This window comes from Orussus abietinus, unplaced genomic scaffold (genome assembly GCF_000612105.2).
Source record: "Orussus abietinus isolate OABI.00-Male unplaced genomic scaffold, Oabi_2.0 scaffold76, whole genome shotgun sequence".
In the NCBI taxonomy this organism is placed as follows: domain Eukaryota; kingdom Metazoa; phylum Arthropoda; class Insecta; order Hymenoptera; family Orussidae; genus Orussus; species Orussus abietinus.
In genome coordinates, this window is record NW_019394271.1 from 243,120 (window position 1) to 265,869 (window position 22,750).

At 37.4% G+C, this 22,750-nt stretch overlaps 1 protein-coding gene across 1 annotated transcript in view; it reads left to right on the top strand.

Moving 5' to 3' along the window:
- Window positions 1-22,750, top strand: part of LOC105699997 (scavenger receptor class B member 1) — a 26,770-nt gene continuing 4,020 nt past the window's right edge. The window contains exons 1-8 of the mRNA XM_012425498.2: window positions 1-355; window positions 7,172-7,272; window positions 14,397-14,488; window positions 14,574-14,734; window positions 15,011-15,155; window positions 18,497-18,697; window positions 20,987-21,147; window positions 21,793-22,079. Coding sequence (XP_012280921.1) covers window positions 7,239-7,272; window positions 14,397-14,488; window positions 14,574-14,734; window positions 15,011-15,155; window positions 18,497-18,697; window positions 20,987-21,147; window positions 21,793-22,079 — 1,081 coding nt within the window. The 5' untranslated portion in view covers window positions 1-355; window positions 7,172-7,238. The remainder of the gene's footprint in view (window positions 356-7,171; window positions 7,273-14,396; window positions 14,489-14,573; window positions 14,735-15,010; window positions 15,156-18,496; window positions 18,698-20,986; window positions 21,148-21,792; window positions 22,080-22,750) is intronic.

The following is a 22,750-nucleotide window of genomic DNA, read 5'->3' on the forward strand; positions in this document are numbered from 1 at the left end:
CCAAAAGTCCCGAGCCGTCGCGCAGTGGTAGGAAGAGTCCGGGGTTACGTCTTGGATGAGAGTATAAAACTGAGTGCAGTAGGCCTCCGTGCTCCGAGTACCATAGACCACTTAATCTCGAGACGCGGATATGCAACTCGCGTGCACCGCTCGATCGCGCTGACTCGTGTTTTCGGTCATTTCTGTAGTTACTCTCACCTCGGAGTTTTCGAACGGGAGATTCGGGCTTTCGCCCGGTTCGAGGACTTGCGAAAAACTATTTCGGCAGGGATTACATTGTGGTGCGGTGCGACAACCGGGGTGTCTGACTGCGCTTCTCACCCGGCGCCGGGACTCCTCGGGGAAGATCCATTTAGTGAGTTCGAATAATCTTCGCCTTTCCTTTGTTTTTTTTTCTTTATACATAATACAGATTTTTTGGAAATGAGTGCTTCGCGTGGACACTGGATTATGTGCCACGAGTGGTGGGAATTCCCTTTTTTACAAATATGCGTTGTATATATAAATTTTATTTAAAATATAAGTACTAGTTGACACGAAACTTGCCCAGTGGTGATTTGATACGTTGGGGTCTGGACTGGCCAGAACTTAATTTTTTCATTATAAATTTATAAACCAAATTTTAACTTTTTATAAGGTACGTGCAGGTATAAGGAGAACTTGGAGCACCTGTTGCACAACATTTACATTCGTGGTGTAAATTATTTTAGAAGAAATTTCTATATCGGGCAAGTTGCACCGACCTTCGAGTTAGAATTCTTGATCAAGGATTACTTAACGCGAGATTAGGGTTAATTGCCCGATTTCAGATAGGTACCAAACAGTGGATTTTAATCTTCGGTTAGCTTAACTTTTGTCGGGGCAACGTGAATTGCAATAACTCAAGATTAACTAATCATGGCTAAGGAATTTCATGCTAATCACCATTCGCCCAATCGACCCTTAATGATCCGGACTCGGTTTGCAAATTCAATCATCAACCGTAATTTTCCGGAATATTTTTCTACAACCAGTTGAAGTCAGACTGTAACTAAATCTTTTCAAGACAAATTTCTGTGTCAAGTCTTAGCTCTTCCTTGAATAATGATTCTACTTGTCATGGAAATTTCGTTTGTATTCCTATGCATTCCTCTTCTTGCATCTCTTAACGTTATTTCCAATACAGGCGGGGCGCAGTTCGAAATGATTAATACTGTAAGAATCGCGTACAAAACAACGATACTGATTAATTACAACATATCGCGGGATAGGAAATTATTGTACCTCGCGATAAAAGGAATTCATGAGAATTTACAGCCGAGTTTACCCGTTCGTCCAGAAAATACTTACATCAATTTTTATCAATGTTTAATTGTTCCGGTTGTGATCAAAATGACATCCTCCAAAAAGGTGTTGATGTATTAATTGTAATAAATATGATATTCTTAAAAAAAAATTATCAAAGTGTATTCATCATAAAAGTGATGTCTTTAAAAAAATAAAATGACCTTTATAAACATTACATCCATTCGAATAAAAATTCAAAATTTGTTTACGACGATGATAATAAATGGCATCTCTTTAACAAAGATATCAAAGTTTCCTGATTGGGATGAAATCCAATAAAGAAAAATGTCTAAGTGTCATTTTTTATGGAAATGGGAACTCTTAGAGATCTTCGGCCTCGCTCGAGAGGATTTTCGTCCTCGATCGGCGCTTTCGTTTCTCACTTTTTATCGATTCCTGAGACGTCACGTGCGTTCCTGAAAAGTAGGAACCGGTGTAATGACTCGTGACGAATCCTCGGGAAGAGAAGGTCGAGGCTCGTCAATCGGTCGTGCAACCGAATCGGCCAGAAATCCGAATAAATGTCTTGACGACCTTCGGTCGCGAAGTCCGCGGAGAAATGAGCCAAGTTCCTTGAGACACCAAGTACTCACAGAAAAAGAAAAAAAAAAACGAGAGAGAGACAAGAGATGAAAACGCAGTAATTATCGGCTTTTATTATCCCGGATAATAAAAAAAAAAAAGTTGCACACGTTTACTTTATACAAAAAAAAGAGGAAAAATCGGATCGACCGAGATAGGGACTTCCTGTAAATATTGCGATAAATCACACATACCGCATTTGTGGCAATAATTCTACAATTTATCGCGGATTCTTTTCTTTTTTTTAATTGGGAAACACATTCTTGCGGCGTTGCAATTATCGATTGGATTTTTTTCATCACTCTTGTTCATAGCTGTCGATCATGTTCATGGAGACTAATTTTAGACATTGCATCCGCGACCTGTGTACCTTTATGTTCTTTTATTCGATGGCACTTCCAGCGATTATATCGTAAATTAGTTTTTGTCAATCCATGGCTCTCGAGACTTGATATCTATCGTGACAAGGATTTTGTTCATGACATTCGCTGGAAGGTCGATAGATATCTTCGCGGCATGCAGTCCTGCAAGAAATACTTAATATCCGTTTTCTAAGCGTCTGTCGTAAATAAGTACCGTGCATCTTGTCAAAGACTGCTCTTCTCGCGATGTGTGACATGATAACGACGATCGACGTGTTTGATAAGAGGTGTCCATCATTGAATCTCCTTGATGACCTTTATTTTCCTTGATTTAACAAGAAAAAAAGAATCACTGAAAACTGGAAAAAGTATCTGTGTCCAGTTAAACAGTTTCTTCACTCGAACGAGAAAATGAGATAATAAGTGAAATATAAAGAATAAATAAAAGTGAATCTCGCCATTCTGAGTTCTTGTTTTACTCTCTTCAATTTTTATTCTTTAACATCTGACGTTGGATTTCTAAGACTTCAATTTCTCCATTTTTAATGTTGAACTTTTCCAGGAGATACATTTTTACGTGAAAGAACTAAAAACACATTTTTGAACTCGGAGTAAGATTACGATTAAAAGGTCACGCCGTGTCTACGTGCCGTTATTGAATTTCTTCCGTAAAAAATTATGTCACTCTCAATAACACCTTTATGAACTTTAGATTTGTATCAGAAAAAGTTTATCGCTTATCGAAGTTCCGGTAAGGTCAGTGGGTATTTTTTTAGCATGTGTCGTTCTAAGAAATCTTTATTACCCGCTTTATTTCTCATCGAGCACACGTCATTAATAGGTACGAATTGTTTTTTTTTTCTTCCTATAAGTATAAATTCTGGATGCATATTTTTAACTAGCTGTTTGAAGCCGTCTTGCTTCGTTTCAGCACTAATAATTATACCATGAAGTTCCTTTTTTCTCGGCATCGAGCTTACTGGATAGCATAATCGGCAATTTTGCTTCTCGTGATATCACGCAATTCGACACTATATCATCTTCCGTGTTTCTTTTTTTTTGCCAATCAGGAAATAAAAAGAGGGTTCATCTCTTCCTTTCCTCCCTACCAGCGTTGAATACGATTATACAAATGGCGATAAATATCTAAATTGTTAAAGGAAATTTGCGTTTTTGCAACAATGATTACCTGTCTAATCGATATCTCCGGACTTGGGATTGAAAATTTGACATTTACATCATGATTTATCGCATTTTAAACGTACGTTTGTAGCCGGGCATCTTTCTGCGATAACTCACGATTTTAGAATCGAACTTTGACAACGCAAATGTGTTTTTGAAAATTCCTATCCGGCACTCGAATTCATAAATTGTTTCGTAAAACATTTTCTCCTTTACGATGACAAAATTTCGTGAGTGCTTTATTAAACGTTATTTTATTACAAAATTGATAAATTGCACCGTAAGACTGTTTCATCTTCCATTTCCCTTTTAACTGCAATACAAATTACGAGAGCTAAATCATTGAAAAATGTTTAGTTTTAAAAATTTCATTCTCCAGATATCGAGGTTTTATTTTTGTCGATAAAACGAAGAATTTCCGGAAATATTCGAGATATGTCTAATATCGACATGTGACTATCATTCACGTTTCTCTATCAGCTGTTAAAAAAAAAGAGAGAGAGGCAATTTAAGAAATTCTTATCGCTATTCAAGGATAACCTATCAGCCATTCATTTCTTTCAATGTTGAGACGTTTTGGTCTGAGAGTTAAAAATAAAAATTTCATAATGTAAACAGACACGAGGATCAAAGTTAATGTTCGATATAAGAATGACATTCGTCATAATACATTAATTAATGTATCAAACTAAAGCACAGCCGCCTTAATATACAACATGTGATTAATCTCTTTCACAATTCTCTATCAGCTACGAGATTTAAAAATCGTAATCCAGCTTACTTGTAAACTTTGTTATATTTAACATCGGATTGATAAGACACGAGTTAACCCAAACAGAGATTCGTAACTGGTTGTTAAATTAACTCCTGGTAAAATTAACTCAATTAACCTCGTCTCGTCAATTTCGCAATATGTAATATTTGTTTTATTTTCATCTACACTTAAATTCTACATTAATTATAAATTATAGAAGATAATGATCTCCTTATTCTCGGCATAATTTCCTTAAAATCCAAGCAGCGTAAGGTGTCGATATAAATGTCTAAATTACCTCCTGATACAATTAAATTAATTGTCCTCGCCTAATCAATTTTACAATGACTGAGATAATTTCTTAAATTATTCATAATTAAATTCTTCAGTAGACGAGTGATCGAATTATTTCCGGATTTCTTTCCTTAAAATGGTAACAATGAAAAGTATCTATGATGGTATGGATAAAAAAAATTGTAGAGAGTGTTCCTTATCGCTTGACTATTACTTATTATTGCCGTCGGTCATTGACACTTTAATGGGAAGTATTTCGGGGGAAAAGCGATAGATAGTCATTAAATCATTCATGAAGAGAGATACTATATCGTACGAGTCTCGTTTTAATAATCTTGTTGCCACCAAGTGCATGCATCAAAACAAGGCTATTGTAAGTCCCTTATCAGCTTTTTAATTCGGCAATAATAAATCGGAAATTTCAAAATGCAAATAATGCAGTTATATAATATTAATTATGACAACAATTTCAATCGCAACAGACAGTCAAAGTCAAGATTACTCCAAAGCAGTCCTGCTGTCATGATTAATATTTGTATTTAATCGCGTTCGATAATATGTGTCAACTTATCGTAATCATTGGACAACGGAACTGCAAGTGAATGAACGATTTATTGTTTTCCGCTATTATGCAAGACGTGAGTCTTATCGAAATTAACTCATTGACGGCCAGATGATTTCTCGATGATGCAGCGACTGTTAGAAAATGTTAACGGGATCTCCAAAATAACATTTATCCTCCTTAGCACTATCTTCCTTCGTGTTGAAACTTCGCATGGAAATTCAAATTTGATTAGGAAAACACTTTGGAATGCTACTCGTTTAACGACGAATCATCGCGTTAAAATTGCAGGAATCGCCGGCAAGAAAATGATGACTCTCTCGCTTTGACAAAACATCAAGAATTTACTAACTTTTGAATCCTTGAAATATTGAATTATTACATTATTGGATTATCCAGTTACTGAATCACTACCTCTTTTAATATCTTTTGATATTTGTAGTATATTGAATGAATTATCAAATTATTGATTTCTTAGATGTCTGGATTTTTCAATATTTGAGTGGTTATACTTTTAATTCATAAATATATGCGTACGCGATATTAAAACCGGCCCCTTAAATCCAAGAAATACTTTTTAATCGTTCGATCTCGTGGATGTGATCTTCATCGTTAAGTCAGGAAAAGATGCAATTAAATAAGGAGAAGAGAACTTGCTTTACCACACAATGTTATTCCTGAGGAGAAACAGATACGTCAATTAATACGCTACACGATAATACTTAAAAGTGAAATACATCTCGAATTTTTTTCTTCAGGTCACATATCAGGTTTTTCACTCTCAGAAACAGCGGTAATTATTTATAAACGCCTTTTAAAGAGTTCCCACGAATTGCACCTTTTTCTCCGTGAAATATATACAGCTTGTATCATTGAAATACAATTAGCATTGCACATGATTGAAAAAAGTCCATCAGTTAAACAGAATCGTGGACTGATAAAAATGCTCATGGAAATTTACATAATCATTGGTTATTTCGATGCTACAATAAATTGCAGTAAAATAACATTGTCTCTAATATCACATTCGACGTCTAAGATAAGTTAATTGGAAATTACAATGTTACATTACATTTAATTCAAGTAGAAAATCACTAATATGGTAAATATACAATGTTACGTGTATTTATATAGTTTTTAATTTGTAATTTTTCCATCTTATGTTTTTCACGCCCTTGGGTCTTGAAATTTATGTCAGTATTTAATTTTTCACTATTGCTCTAAAAGTATTTTTTTTTTAGATCTTCATTTTTTGGGACAATTGCATTTTTTTCGCATAGGAAGATAAAATCACTCGATAGATATTAAATTCCGCGAAAAGGTTGTACGGTCACAGAAAGTCGAATATATGTCGACATGGTCATCCCAATTTGGGTCCAGACTTTCACATTGACCCTGAATATACAGGTGGTTAATTCAGTCTGTACTACTTCCAAAGCGACGTGAAAGATTGAGAAAAGGAAAGTTTCGACCGACTAACGGTTAGATAATTTTCCACGGTTACTACATAGGAAGCTGCCCGTGACGTAATTCTGCAAACGGGAGTGACAAAATATGTTACGAAACTACAGTAGGACCGAAAATGTCAAAATTACCCTGTCAAAGGTGCCGACTAAATATCAATAACCCTTAGCAACCCAATTTCTCCTATTCGAACAGAATATTTTGAAAATATTCAACTTCAGATATTAACGAGTTATTTGCTTATTTATTTACAATTGATATAAATTTGTACAAATTATGTTTATGAATCTCCAATTTATATGTAAATTCCTTAGTTAAGAGGAGTGGTATATTCAGTTTTTCCGGAAAAATCATGTTGGACTTAAAAAATGTATAGATTAAGACGAAGATTCATCCAATGGAGGGTCATAAAAAAATGGGAACAAGGGGAAAATATTATTGTCCGAGCTTTGGAAGTCCTCGGTTGATCGGATAATCTTGCTGATCGACCAGCGAGATACATTATCGACACATTAGCATTCGCGTCAATATACGATTGAACGGCCGTAATTGTTTAAGGTTGTCCATGTTTCGTGCTACAATTACACGTAAGATCTTTTTTTTTTCCTTCCGACTGATCGTAGAACCTTAATGCTACTGTTTCAGGGTCTAAGAGTCAAGGTGGCGGAAAAAAGGAATCGCAGGAGAAGGAGCGTGGATTCAGGTCACAACCATGAGAACAGCGATCGAGATACAGCAGTATAAAAGTGAGTGTACTAAGTGCATCCTTCCCGAAATCGAGACCCATTTTGTTTTTACTCTTTTCCAAAAGAAAGAATGAAAAATATCGTAAAGCTTCCCAGGCAACTTTAGGATTCGTAAACAGCGAGTTGACTTCACTTGAATTAATAATCGTGTCGATTGTTGTCATTCGCGTAGTTTAAAAATCACTCCACCGTACATTTGGTAATTCAATGACACTCGGTATAAATATTTAGGCTCTGCTAGGTTTACGTTACAAGAGAAGGGTAGAAAATCATTTGAATAAAATGTGCCGTGGTTCGGTCCCGAAGAAAAAATTAAAAACAATTTATAAATTCATGGACGACTTGAGAATAATGATACCTCCACGTGTGTCGTTCAAACAGTCTAAAATCAATTAATTTTGATGATTATGCTTTACGAATCATACGCCACGAGAGGAAGGAAAAGTAAACATCGTTTGAAAGGAGTTCTTGGAGTGTTATTTCTGGGAAAAAATTTGAAAGGTAATGTAAAAATTCATAGACATGTTTAAGATCCCTCTTGAGGGAGGTGACTTCACGCGAATGATGATCACTCCACCTGAAATCACATCACTCTACATTTGGTACTTTGATAACACTTATCTTAGACGTTTGCACCTTGCGAACTTTACGTCACGAGAGGAAGGCAAAAAAAATCAATTCAATTGAATTCTTCATGTCCTCTACCTGAAAGAAAAAAAAATTAGACAATAATATAAAACCTCGTAGACATCTTTAGAATTCCTCTTCACTGTGATAACTTCACCTAAAATTGATGCCACCCAAAATCACTTCACTTTACATGTAGTACTTTAATAACACTCAACTTAGACATTTGCACCCTGACAACTTTACGTCACGAGAGGAAGGTAAAAAAATCAATTGAATGAAATTCTTCAGGTCCTCATCCTGACAAAAAATTAGAAAATAATATAAAACCTCATAGACACCTTTAGAATTCCTCTTGGGTGTGATGACTTCACCTAAAATTTATGCCCCCTAGAATCACTTCACTCTACATTTAGTACTTCGATAACACTCAACGTGGGCGTTTGCACCCTGCGAACTTGACGTCATATGAGGAAGCAAAATAAAAATCGTATGAAAGGAATTCCTCGGGTCTTCAGGTTTACGTCATTGACCATCCAAGCAAGGATTACGTGTAATAAATTAGGATGTCGTGGATCTCGAGACTCTCGCGTTCTTCTCTTTTTGCATCACCTTGAACCTCGGCACACACTTGACAATGGATCAAAAAAATGAAGAAAAAGGTGATTTTGCTCCGTGATGGCCGGTTGCGTTCCTTGGCCCGATCGGATTCTCATTTATTCGTCTCTTTTTCAGATTATTATTCCCTGACGTCTCTATTGTAGCCTTAGCCTCTCATTTTTTTCCCTCGTAATGGGACTTGATTAACGCAGAATGTTTATAATGCCGTTCAGGTCACCGATATGACTATTTGCGAGGATATTATGATAAGTATTGTTCGTCGTCCCTTATCGTTGACAAATCTTAGAGATTAACGTCACGAGAATTGCGTAGGAATTGATACAACTGGAAGAAAGTTGTTTACTAGTAATAATGTCGATAAATATGTACGAAGTCTAAAACCATTTCGCAGATATTTACGTCTCGTTTACACACATATATCTGAACTGATAACATATAATTCAATTACAATAGGTAATGGTTGTCTTCACACTTCTATAATAGAAGTCGAATTATTATAGCAAAAATTAAATTTCGATGTTGTAATATGTGCCATTAATATGTTAATCAACATATAATGATTCCAATCGATTGACGACTCAAATACGTCTACTGCTCGAAGAAGTGGACATAATTTCTGATTAGTATTTTTTATGTTCTCTTGTTTTTTCGACGACAGGAATATTTTATAGCCTCATTAGTCTCTCATAGCATAAATCATTTTTTCAACACGTTCGAGTTATCATTCTTGTATTTAATTCCTTCCTTGACGCAGAATTGGAAATACTCTATTACCTCCTCCAAGAATCCGTAAGTCTTGATTTTTTCCTCGAGATTATTAATTTTTTTTTTTCACACTCAGGTGGACTCATAATTGAGCCATTAGCTATTAAAATCATCTGGAATGGTAACGATAACAACTGGCTTGTCTCGTTTATTTCGTGCTTTGACATCTAATTTAGTCGAGAAGTCGTGTAAACGCGGGATTATACAATAATTAAATAAATCCTGAATAATGAGATGACATTTTGCACAAACAAATGAGTAAATGAGTCCGTCCACTACAATTACATCGCAGTTAAAAATGACTGTCTTTGTTCAGTAGTACATTATTCATCTAATGTCACCAGTGCAGTGAATAAATAATCCTCCATCGTTTATGCATTAACTACGGGGCTTTTAAATATCCACATGCCAACGATTATTCCAAGATCGAAGCAGTTCGTTTTCTCGACCATTTGACAAGGTGTTAAATCGGCCTGTCATTATCACTTAATCGGTGTAAATTAATCTCACGTTCTTGGGAAATCGTTTAATCATTCAAAATGGCGATTTTCCCGAGTACTATTAATACTATTATCAATACCGGCTCGATCGGCAACAATTTTAGTGTGCAAGGTCAGATTGTTTCTGCATACCAGGGTGAACTCATTATCAAGAAACTCTGTGATTATTTGTTATTACGTGACAGTTACTGCAATCGCGCAATTAAACGATGCGAGCAAATTGGAGGACATGACCGCTATCTATTTACAGTGGGATAAGTAACGATAATACAATTGATCGGAAAAATTCCTATAATCTGTACATTTCTATCTCATGTTTTCCATAGTTTTTTTTAAATAGTGCGATATTTAGTAGCATTTGTTAATAATTTTTCATGAGGTCATTTAATCAGGTGACCGCGTGAGTGAACGGAAAGCAGATGAGGCGGTATCTCTTTTGATTGCGTCTTTGACGGTGATTTAATTCTGCCGATCGGTTGAAAATTTCAAGGGAATGTTAGTGGAGATAAATCGCGCTCGAAAAGCAAGCTTAAAATAGCATGTAACAAATTAACGTAAATATCCGGATGTTCTTCGAGATGGCCAATTTATTTCCAGACTTTACACGTGAGAAGCCCTAGAATAGTAATTCTACCTAAAAGATTTATAAAAACCACCGATCACGAATTTCCTCGGAAGAAATCTTTAATTGGGAAAGATTTTATCTCTTAATCTTGTCTTTGCTATCAGGCGGTGATTTAATTCTGTTGACAAAGTGAAAAATTGAATGAATAGTTAGTGGAAATAAATTGCGTTTGAAAATCAAGCTTAAAATGGTGTCTAACATTTAATTTGAATATTCAAGCGCTCCTCGAGGAATCGAATTTATTTCTCTACTCTGTTCCTGAGAAACGAATGAGAATTATTTGTTTTTTTTTTTCTTAAAGGAGAAATTTACATAAATGGTAAAGACTTTATTTCTTAAATTCAACTTTACTACCAGATTAGCAATGAATTAAATCTACCGACAAGGTAAACATTGAACAAAACGTTGCTGGAAATAAATCACAACTGAGAAGACCAATTCAAAATGACATTTAACATTTCTCGATAATTGAACGTTTCTCGAATTAGAAAATTTGTCCCAACTTTACTCGTGAGAAACTCGCGGAAAGGAATAATAATAGATTATCAGAAATCGCTGATCGTCCCAGTTTTTTTTCCTTAAAAGAAGCTGCGTAGGTGGAAAGGATTAAATTCCTTAAATTGAACCGTTTTCATGCATAAATTTTATCGACAAAACAAACAATTGAAGAAAGAGTTCGCGGAAATAAATCGCACTTTAAAAAAAACTCAAAATTGCGGTTAACATTTAACGTGGACATTTAACCTCCTCCTTCGAAGCAGAGAATTTATTTCTCTGCCCGTGAGAATTTCTTAAAAAGGAGTAATAATGGGTCGTAGGAAATCACTGATTATCACTATTTTTTTCTTCCACAAACAAAAAGTCCGCATAGGTCGAAAGGATTTAATCCCCTAATTCTATCTTTGTCGTCTGGTCGGCTTCTCTTTCACTAAACGAGGTGCGTATTTTCGTGATAACAAGTGCTCATATGAACTTCCTGAGTAAGAGGTCCACGAAATAAGTAATCGCACGTTTAATAGTAATTTTAACGAGTGAGTAATTGTATTCGGCACGAGATACTCGAAGCTCCAAGAAGGGGTAAAAAGAGGTTCGTTTACGTAGCCGGAATGTTAATGCATACTGATCGTCACCCAAAAACTTGTGTAGGCCTCTGACGTTAAAAAAAAAACAGCATATCCCATTCATTCGAGTGTCAAAAGTCACGCCGTTCAAACATGTCGGAAGAGGTATTCTCTGTGATCCCTGAAATCATCTTCGGCACCTATTCAGATATGATAATCAATCTTGACGTGGCGTCGTTATTTATCATTCTTCCCTTTTTCTTGTTCCTTTTGCGCAGAACGTCTTTATGTTTATAGAGTAACGTGTCATTCATTAACAAGACTTCCTCCATAAATTTAAAATTTCATAGAACTTCCGATGCTAAGGAAATTGTACACTGGGAATGATCCTTGAAATTAAATACGGAGATAGGATAATTAATATTAATAAAATCTGAGGATTTAAACTTACCATATATTAAATGGTATTCTGGCTTGTCTTAAATTCCTAGCTTGATCCCACAATCGATATCTCGGAAACATCCTTCGGGAATAATCTCCGAAATCATTTCTGATGTAATAATTAATCTCAATGAGATATGGTAAATGAATTGATAAACAGAAGGCACCGCGTGAATATTCAATGGCATATTCGCCATCGCGGAAACGTCCATCAAGGACTTTCGGGTCAAAGAGGTCGCCCACCGCTCTTGAAAATCTTGAATAGCTATTTCGACGACTCGGCAAATGTTGATGTGTAGGGTCGTTTCAATCTCGGAAAGCGTCGAAAAGTAAATATGGCCGCCGGGGCGTTATCGCGGAAGGGTAATCGCGCTGTCGCAATGGCTTCTATATCTTTCGAAAGCGATAGAGCAGAATGGAGGATTAGACTCTTTTCTTTAAGAATCGATCGGATCAAAGAGGTAGTCTTGCAATCTTGATAAGCAATTTTGACGACCCGACGAAAATGGACAAGCGAAATCGTTTCAATGTAGGAAAACATCGAGAAACAAAGATGGCCGCTGCGGCGCTGTCGCAATACCCTCGATATCCTTCGAAGCAGGCGGAAGGGTGGTTTAATTTTTCAGCACGTCGTTTTCGTGTCTGTCGGAGAACATAAACGGCGACATTAATGGGTTTTGTGTCGAGGCCGCCATCGCGATATCCGGTAGTTACCTTCGGGCGTGCCAAAATCGAAGCCTGCCAGGCCGGGAGGAACCTTAATAAGTGGATCTTTAATCGCCATCATTGATCGATTAACATATAAGCCAAGGTGAGCGTCTAGCTCGCCCGCCTTGCGGGGGGCTTTTCGATGCAAAGTCGATCGAGAATCAAAGATCAAGATCGTTAATTCGAGGGGAGAAAAAGTGGACAACGCGCAGATGTCGGCCACCAGAACGCGAGGCCTGACACGTGCGACATTATATACCCATAAATTCGTGTCTAGCTCGGATTATAAGCAATGAGGTGTTTTATTTGACCCAGACTCTGTCGCCTTATGAATATACGTAAAAGTGGTTTTATCTAACTCGCAGCTTTTGATTTCAAACCATGGACACTGTCACGTGATTAGTATCAGAAAGTGGAACTTATATTCGCAGTCATGGAAGTTCCACATACACATAGAGGGTCGATTCTGTATTTTTGGCGAGAGTGCTCATTTCTCGCACTGTCACCTCACGTGAGTTTATTTACCCGATTCTGTATCCTCCGAGTGAAAATGTGAAATCTTCAGGATGAAAAAACTCGGTCGAGATCTCGTTATTCGACGCGATATTTCTGGTCGGGTAGTCTCACGCGACGTATCTGAAATTTTTACTATCGCAAAAGGTACAGAGTCGCGGTAGGTGCTCACTTTGGGCATTTTCACTAGAGTCGAGTTACCTGATGCGTCCTTAGCTGGTTTGGACAGAAATTGGATGATGTACGCCCACGTTACGTCATTAACTGTGCATAGGTTAAGACGTACACTCCACATGCGGAATTTTGGATATGAATTCTGGCCACCATTCACTTTGCTCCCTCGCCGAATGCAGGTTTTGAATTTACAATTAAACGCGTCCAGTCAATTTGATCGGAAAACACGCGTGCAACATTTATGTAATAGTTACATAACCGTGATGCAATTTCACCGTGCCATGCTGTATTTACATAACTGTTATAGGAGTCATCAATTACAGAAGGAATTGATCACCCCGTGACACCTCAAAAACATTAGTAATTCTTGGAGTCCGCGAATCATAATGCTCATTACCCGTCATTTTGCTCTAACAATGTCTTCATATCTGGCACAGTAAAAACAATTTGTTAATCAGTATTCACTTGGAACCCTTTCCCCAAAGCAGGAAATTTCATAATCGAACGATAAGTGGCCTCGAGAAGAAAAAAAATATGGGCGATACTTGCAACCAGGCACTTTTAAGCTTCCGCGTGCAGAAGAAGTGCAATTCATCGACAAATAGACTGCCGGAAAAATTTAAGTTATGCAAGCGATCGACATGCGAGAAACTGGCTGCCATTTGCGGGGAAGAAAGTCGCCGACGTAGTTATGAATCGAGATTTTGTGGAGTGGCAAACGAAAATGCCGAGTAAGGTCACCCCGCGGTGATCTCGACGCCGGATTAGGCAATGTCTCCTCGAGTGCGATAAGTGTATCTTTTACCTTTATCCTCTTATTTTTATTTTTTTTTTTTTTAACAGCCGACCGGAACAGACAAGGTGAACGACATTTGCGAATTCTTTTTCTTCGTCCTGCGATACGGGAAATTCCGATATGACGCGTAATTTATGACCTATAATAATATAATGAATATTCAGCAAACGTAGAGAAAGATCGTTGCCTGGGAACTTTTATGATGATATTTTGGCAAATTGTACTACCTATATGATATTGGTTATAGAAGCGTTTTTTCGTAATCTTACTGATATTTTTATTTGATTGTTTAGAATGTATCATTTTGTTCATGGTGAGCATTATCACCAGCGCATTGGCATATGCTGTTTATGTGATTAACCCCATCCAGGCACTGTTGGAGCACGTAAGTTTATTTTATCCGGATTTGAAATAAAAGGAAAGATTGAGGAAAAGGGGAACTACTTCTGATGAGAAAATCTGACTTTCAGAAACTTCAAATGGTGCCTGGATCTATGGCCTTCACGTTATGGAAGAAGCCGCCCATAGACGTCTTCATCAAGGTGTACATATTTAATATTACTAATCCAGTGGAGTTTCTGAACGGCGAGGAGAAACTTCAACTTCAAGAAGTCGGACCTTATGTATATCAGTGAGTTAAATTCGAGTGCACATAGTTTCATAAGTCTTAAATGGAAATCTTTTAAAATGAAATGTGTACATTCGAGTGCACGTGGCTTCATGAATTTTAAATCGATATTTTTAAAATTAAATTAGTACAATCGAGTGCACGCGGCTTCATGAGTTTTAAATCATCTTTTTTTTGTTTTGTTTTTTTTTTTAATGAAATGAGTAAAATCTAATGCGCGTGATTTCGTGAATTTCAAATAAACACTTTTTAACGATATGAAATTGCTCTAATTTTCAGGGAGATTTTAGAAAACCAGAATATCAGGTGGCATGATAACGGTACGTTATCGTACTCACCGAAGAGGACTGTACTCTACATTCCTGAAATGTCCGTCGGCAATCCTGATGACGACATTGTGATGGTGCCTAATATACCCATGCTCGTAAGTATAAAAATATGAATTACTCCACATTTCAAATTGCGAAATTTTTAAAGCGGCGGAACTCGACATTCATTTCTTAGTAACCTTAATAGAATTCACCAATACCTATACACCGAGCTGAATGATACGCAATTTATGATTCCAATTAGACGTGCAATAATTAATTAATTAATTCGCATAAACAAATATCCGAGTAGGGAAAATTTTCCTCATCGAGCGTGATTAGGCAGAAGTAGATCGAATTAATAGTGTCGTCGAAAATACCGGCTCTTTGCATTATGCAGATATTCTCTGGCATAAACAATCGCGAAGCTGCGGATAATACCTAATCCGAGTATTGTCAATACTCGTTAGAATTATAAATAAGTGTTTATGTCGACGTATCGCTGCGAACTATAAAGTATTCTACAAAGTAGCGAAATACTGCGCAGTTCAAAGACGTCAGATTGCGAGGAAATCGTTTTTGGAACAATTTTTAACGATTAGATACGTTCGATTGGTTTCGTCAATGTTAAATAATTTCCCTGAATCTTATCACGTGACTTAACTGTTCGTTAATTATAAAAACACGGCATTACTCACATACGTTCTCGAAGCGATTATACACGAAAAACTCAGAAACTAGACCACAAAAACCAGGAATTCTAATAATAAAGTCATACGTGTACATCGAACGAGAGTCTCGTAGGATAACGTTTATTTTTTTATTTCGCTAGTTCTTAGGTCGGTACAAAAATTGCGACATTTGCATTAACGTCGCGGCGAGTGTAAATAATTAATAATAAGGAACTCAAGGAAACATTTTATACGAGCATGAGAATGTCCGAGTGGCGGAAAAATATCGTGAATGTTTCTAGTTGACACTTCGAGCAAGATTGTATATTAAAGCTCCATCGAATTAGAGAGTAAAAAGTGACCGACTGGGACTTGAATGGTAGGTTTCTTTGTTTCTATGATAACCGCAATGATTGAGGTAATGATAAATGCTCGATACTATCATGAGTATTATCTCGACTTACATACGTATACAATGTGTGCTTTTTATTGAAAGCGCGCGTTTTTCTTCGTTTTTGCAATCTGCACGGTACAATTACCCGATGGATTTTACAACATTCCGATACTTTCTCCGACGTCACGATAATCTGTCTCGTGAAAGCTCGAATGAATTAAAATTGTATGAAATTTCAAGCTTTCCGACATTTTCCGTAAAGACATTCCGGCGAATGCGCGCTTCGCCAAACGCACTTGGCGCGGTTCTCATTTTTCCGTTCCTTAGAAACCGATGTCTCAGATATAACGTCTGCACCCATTAATTTCCATATGAATTCGAGTTAGTTTTTTTTTTTTTACCAATCAGTTTTTATAGCGACCTCTGTAGTCGGTAATGTATAACCGAAAGGATGGCACACGTAATCGTATAATGGCAGAATTAATGAGGGGAATAAATCAATTGTTCGGCGCTCTTCCGAGTTTTTTCTTGTTTTTTTTTGTTCACATCTCGCCGGTTTTTCTTTCTCTCCCCTTTTCACCTTGCATACGGGTTTATCGATTAAACAGGCGGCGGTTTTTCGTGACTCTTTCGTCACGAAAACCTAATGCGATTATTCATTCTCTTTTTGTGGGCATTATTCTCACCGGACGGTTTCCTCACTCGTGGAAATTTGCATGGAACGAGCTTTGCATACGCAATTCTTGCATCCTACTTGCTCTCGTAAAATAATCGGCAGGTGCAAAAGTACCCTCCAGAACCGACGTAATCAGTTAACGACCTTTTTTTATTTTAAACTTTGACAACACTCGTTTAACTTTATCGATCTCATAGATTCGACCATTTAAATTCATTAACGTTGACATTTTTCAAACCAATCTGTAGAATTGAAAAACGTGTATTATAAATTTGGCATGCCGTATAAAACTTCCAATACATCTTCCATGAGTTTATTACACTTTTTGAAAAATATTATGGCTTGCAAAATTTTTCCAATGATTGATTGGCCATTTAATTTATTTTCATTTTATTCGCCCTGAGCTAAGACGCGCAATTGAATAAGCGCACGTTACTTTGTTCACGCAGTTATTTCTCAGTATCGGAGGATCAAGCTATTAGGAGCCGTCTTGTTGAAGATCATTAAACTTAACCCGCTTAACCCGCGGGATGTAAAAAATAATTAGAAATTAATAAACAGTGCAGACCGCCATATGTCAAAGGCAGGGCGAAAAAAGTTGTTTATACTTTTGCACTTGCGTGCAGTTTTCCGTGATGCTAATGCGATTGCACAATCAGGCGTATTATTTTCTTTCACCTGTAATTAGGTATGCCAGTCGACAGGGCTCATAGATGACATTCGAGAATCCTTAAGAAATGTTTAAAGGAGATATCCAACTACGTTTTTAAAAATTTCGCCTACACCGTTGAAAAGAAAAGCAATATAACAAATACATGAAATACGTATCGAACCTTTCATTCAATGCATGCTCAATAAAAATACACCCGTAGAGCATGACGCATCTCATCCGATCAAAGAACACTTTTGATGTAACAAAAATAACTTTACAAATTGACTGAACAAATTTCCGCTAGAATGTCACGAAATTAATAAAACAAAAAGAAAGGCGTTCATCAATTTATGAACGTGGCGTATTAAGATCAACCGGGTCGAATTTATAATTCTTGTATAACTTTGCACCCTCAGCATGTAAAAAATCTAGAGTGAAATTGACAAAACACTCAAATTACAGGAATGTACAAAACATTTTTAACAATGTCTGGGTAAAATGAAGTAAATTTCCCGTCGATTATTAATTCCGTCTCGGAAGTAAGCGAGCAAATTGAGAATTTCTCAATCCCGAAGAAATGTCATGCTTCTTTCCCTTCAAGCTTAATCGAAAATTCCGCCGAGTGTCTCAAGAAATAGTTTTAGACCATAAAAATAATCTAGACCGGTCTCGAACCAGTTTGCGTCTAGTCGCGCTTTCATTTCTGAAAAACCGAAGCAAATCCCGATCGTACCGGAGAAATTCCGGCAAAACGAAAGAGACATGAATGAGGCCTTGAGAAGTCGATCGACCTTGAAGAGGAAGGAGTCAACCTACAAGACTCCGACATAAAACTCGAAGAACCGGACGAGCGTAGTTCGGCAGCATTGATCGTGTTTTTCTACTTTATTCTTTATCCTTTTATCTCCTCTCCAAATGAGAGATGCCTTATCGGAGAGGTACAGACACTGGGCGATTTTTACAGCTCGTAAAATCATTTGCGCCACGCCATTAAGGATCATTAATCATCTCCCCTAAAGGGAAATCCTCGTTGTGTTGTTAAGTTTCTTTCGCCTTGTTCGCAGGGAATTTCGTCGGCGATCCACGATGCCGGATTTTTCGTTAACTATCCGTTTGCAAGACTGGCCAACTATCTCGACAGCAAACCAATTCTAAACATTTCCGTGTACGATTATTTGTGGGGCTATGAGGATGCTCTAGTTAGATTGGCCAGTGGGATCGTTCCTCGTTTCGTCAATTTCCGAAAATTTGGTCTACTCGATAGGGTAAGTAACACCTTTTGGATTTACCTGAAATTAACGAAACATATGTCGAAACCTAATGTTAGAGCTTACTATCTTTGCAGTAGGGAATTTCTTTTTCGCCTTACGACGCTCGTCGAGAGAAAATAACCCGCGTAGGAATTTTTCTTCCACGTGCTGTACCGACGATAATTGCGTGCTCTTAATGTCATTCCTTTTCTTTTCTTTTACTCTTCGTCAACGAATCGCGTGCTTTGCCTGGCACGGAAAATCTCACTTTGACGGATCCTTGGCAGCGTTTAGTCGCATCCATGAACATCTTCGCCATTGCGCAAATCTAAAATTCCCCTCAGAAAAAGGAACGTCTTTCTTCGAGACAATTTTTTAATAATACAACCCAGAAGTATCCAAAAGCGATATGGAATAATCGTGATCGTGCAGCTCTCTCGGCGCTTCATACATTATTTCAGACTGTGCGAACAAAAAATTAGAACGGTCGAGAATAAATATAAAAATAGAACTCTTTCGCCGCTTCCTGCGTCATTCCGAACCGGACAAAAAGTTATAATGACGGAAAATAAATATAAAAATAGAACCGTCACAATGCTCCATACGCTACTCGAAACTGAATAAAAGGATGGCAGACAATAAATATAAAAATAGAACTCTAAGCATTTGATAAGCTATTTCAAACTGCGCGTGTGTGAATAAAAAGTTAGAATGCGCGATAATGGACATAAAAATAGAACTATCACGACTCTCCCTGCGTCATTCCAAACTGGAGAAAAAGAAACAAATGAGAATGATAAAAGATAAACATAAAAATAGAACCAGACAGCTTAGGATTGCATTAACCTTATCTGGCCCTGAATCTCTGCAAAAGAGGGAAAATGCATTACTGGTCAATGTCAGTGGGATTGCAAATAGTTTACCGCCACCTCGGCGGTGCTCTTATTACGTGAAAATTGTTAGAGAGGGAGCCAGCAATTGTTAAGCTCATTTTATGAAAATGTCACAAGGATGCTGAAGTGGCGTACCTTTCACGGTAAATTGTTGAAATGTCACGCGAATGATTACCTGAAATAAACGTCTCCGTGTCGAGTGAAATAGAGACATCAAGTTCTCGATTGGTTTTCGAGATACACGGAATGTTTCTGCCAGACCTAGAAATACGATTAAGAAAATTTGTTTGTCGTATTATATTATTTTATAAATCATCATCTATGAACCTTCGCGATCGTTCGGATCGTCTTTAGCAATTAAGTTATTCTTACCTTTTATCATATCGCGGACATCTATTTTGGAAGGAGGCTGATAGACACATATCTGTCGATATTAACTTCATGAACTGAACCAATTGATGCAGTGAAAGGACTCGTACAAGAGTCATTGCGAAAACCAGTAGCAGTTCGGATAGAATGTGTCGTAATATCCAGTTACTGCAAGTCGCCGAGTAATTGCCATTTTTTTCTCTCCCCTCGACACGCATCTAGAAACGTTTGGCAAGAGACCTAGAAAATAAACCCTTCTAACGATTCCACGAGTTCAGGCCAGTGCGTTGATATTTTCCACTCTTCGGGCTGTAAATAAAAATAAATGTCAAGTCGATGCCAATAGAGGGTGAATTGGGACTATTAGAAGTAAACATTCGGGGGTTAATTAAATTCGCTAGATTTTATGTTAGGGCTGAGGCTTAAAGGAGAAATATCTAAGATCCATTTGCATTTTTTAATTCACCCTGCGAAGGATTCTATTAGAAAAGTTATTGGCAGAAAATGGCGGCGGGTCGATTGTTTCCTTACAAGGTAGGAAAGTTAAATAAACCGAATAGCACGTTGTTTAGTGCAGTTGCAGTATTGACCTTAAGGATACGCCAGGATGTTGCGATGGTAATAGTCTATGCTAATATCTTCCTCGGTATTCCACCGAATAAGTCAACAACGATGGACCAGCATTACTCACAAAAGTCAACATCCCCGAGAAAGAGTAAAGTCTAGGGCTTTTAAAAGTGAAATCTATTTAAGCGGTACTTTTTCGTAGCAACGCGGATAACTGCGATGTTAGGTGGTCTAGACATATCGCGTGTGCATATCATTACTTGGTAGAAAAAAAAAAAACGCAAAAGGATATGTCCAACGTTGTTGACATAGTTTGCCCATGACACATGCTGTTTGAGGAACAACTTCGTCAAACAAAATGATAGTTCTGTATGACGATTGTTCAGCAACTCGTAGGAACTCGTGTGAAAAATATCCTTCACCATATAATATTAATATTGATTTTTTAATTCATAACGGACTATTTCTTTAACAGATGTACGATGAAGGAGAGAACGTGATCAATATGAATGTGAAGAAAAATGAAAACATGACTGATGAAAACGGTCGATATTTGAGCATCGAATCGTACAATGGGAGTCCAGGATTATCTAACTGGGGATACGTCGAAGAAGAGAATAATGAGCCTAATCCGGCGTAAGTTTCTAATTATGCAATTAACGGGTGAAAGAAGATATGTCGAAAATGAAAGGGACGTTAAAATTGCAAATGAAGGTTTTGTCTGGACTTTCTATATTCGACGGACTAATTTTCCGCCCGGTTTCGTCAGTGAACGAGTTGAAAGCATGGCACGTTGACATTTGTAATTAAGACCCATAAATGTGTCGACAGTCGAGGACAGAAAATTTACGAAAGACGTCTCGGACAGCCGTAAACAAATTGCGACGCATCTTGATTGCACCTCGTGTTGCATGTCGTTTATTGGTCTCTGGTTAAATAATCACTTATTAAATTTAATTTCTTATAATTCATTTCCACTCATTAACCCTTAAATAGAAATTGGGTCGACGGGAAAGGTAACCCGTTCTCTAAAAATAGTATTCCTATGCAATCTGAAACTTTACCATTTCCTCACCTAGGTAGTTGCAATTATTATTATTAATCGGAGAGAAAAAAAATAGAGATGAGAGAAAATTTTGGTGCGCGTTTATATGGTGGTATCGGGTAACAATGACCCAGTTTCCGTTTTTTGATGAAACATTTATCATTTTTTGGGAGAATTTTACATAATTCCTTTTATGAGTTGAACGCGATCCTTATCAATAAAATATTTCTCCACAGGAATACAATCTGCAATCGCATCCTGGGAGCGACGGAAGGCGCCCTTTTCCCTCCGAATCTGGACAAAACCGCTGTCTTTCGAGTTTTCCGAAAAGCGTTTTGCCGAACCCTGCCGATCGACTTCAAGGAGGAACTGATCACCGAAGATGGATTCCGAGGATATCTGTACAGTCTTTCGGACAACTTCCTAGATACGCCGGATGTGAATCCCGAGAACGAGTGTTATTGCCGGAAGATGAAGAAGTGCTTGAAGAGAGGACTCTCGGACCTGACACCGTGCTATTACAGTAAGTAATTTTGTTGCAATACATCTTTCTACTCTACAAACAATTAAGTAAGTTCAGTTAAACATCGGTGATATTTTTCTACGCTATAAAAAAGGCTTTCAACTTATTAAATCATATCGATGAAATTAGGTGTATTAATCATCATATGAAAAGGAATGATAAGGGAAATGTCTATGGGCTGATTTAGGCAAGGCGAAATTAATTTTGTACATTTTCTCCCCTAGCCCAGCGAAATGTCACGCCCTGAACTTTTCGACTCAACCTCGTGTAGAAATCAGACAAGGATCACTGGGTTTAACAATTCCCCGTGGAGATTCTCCTTGTAAATCTGGGTTAAATTTTAACGAACGCAAGAGCCTTCGATCCAAAGGACGTGTGTGGATCCCATTTGCATCATGTTTCCATCAAACGTCACGTCTCCTCGATAGCGATTGGGCAAACGTCGTCTCATATATTTAAATCACTCCTTTAACGACCGACTTTACGGATTTAATTACCGCGAGAATCCGCTTCAAGCTCCCAAAATCCAGAGTCCCTCCTTTTCGACCCCTTATCTTCGCTATCTTCCTTTTTTAATTCATCGTTTATGGATGGAAATTCCTCCGACGCCGAGTTCACGATCCTCTCCCTGGAAGATCGATGTCATTGAATACCTCTTTCCTAGCAATAAA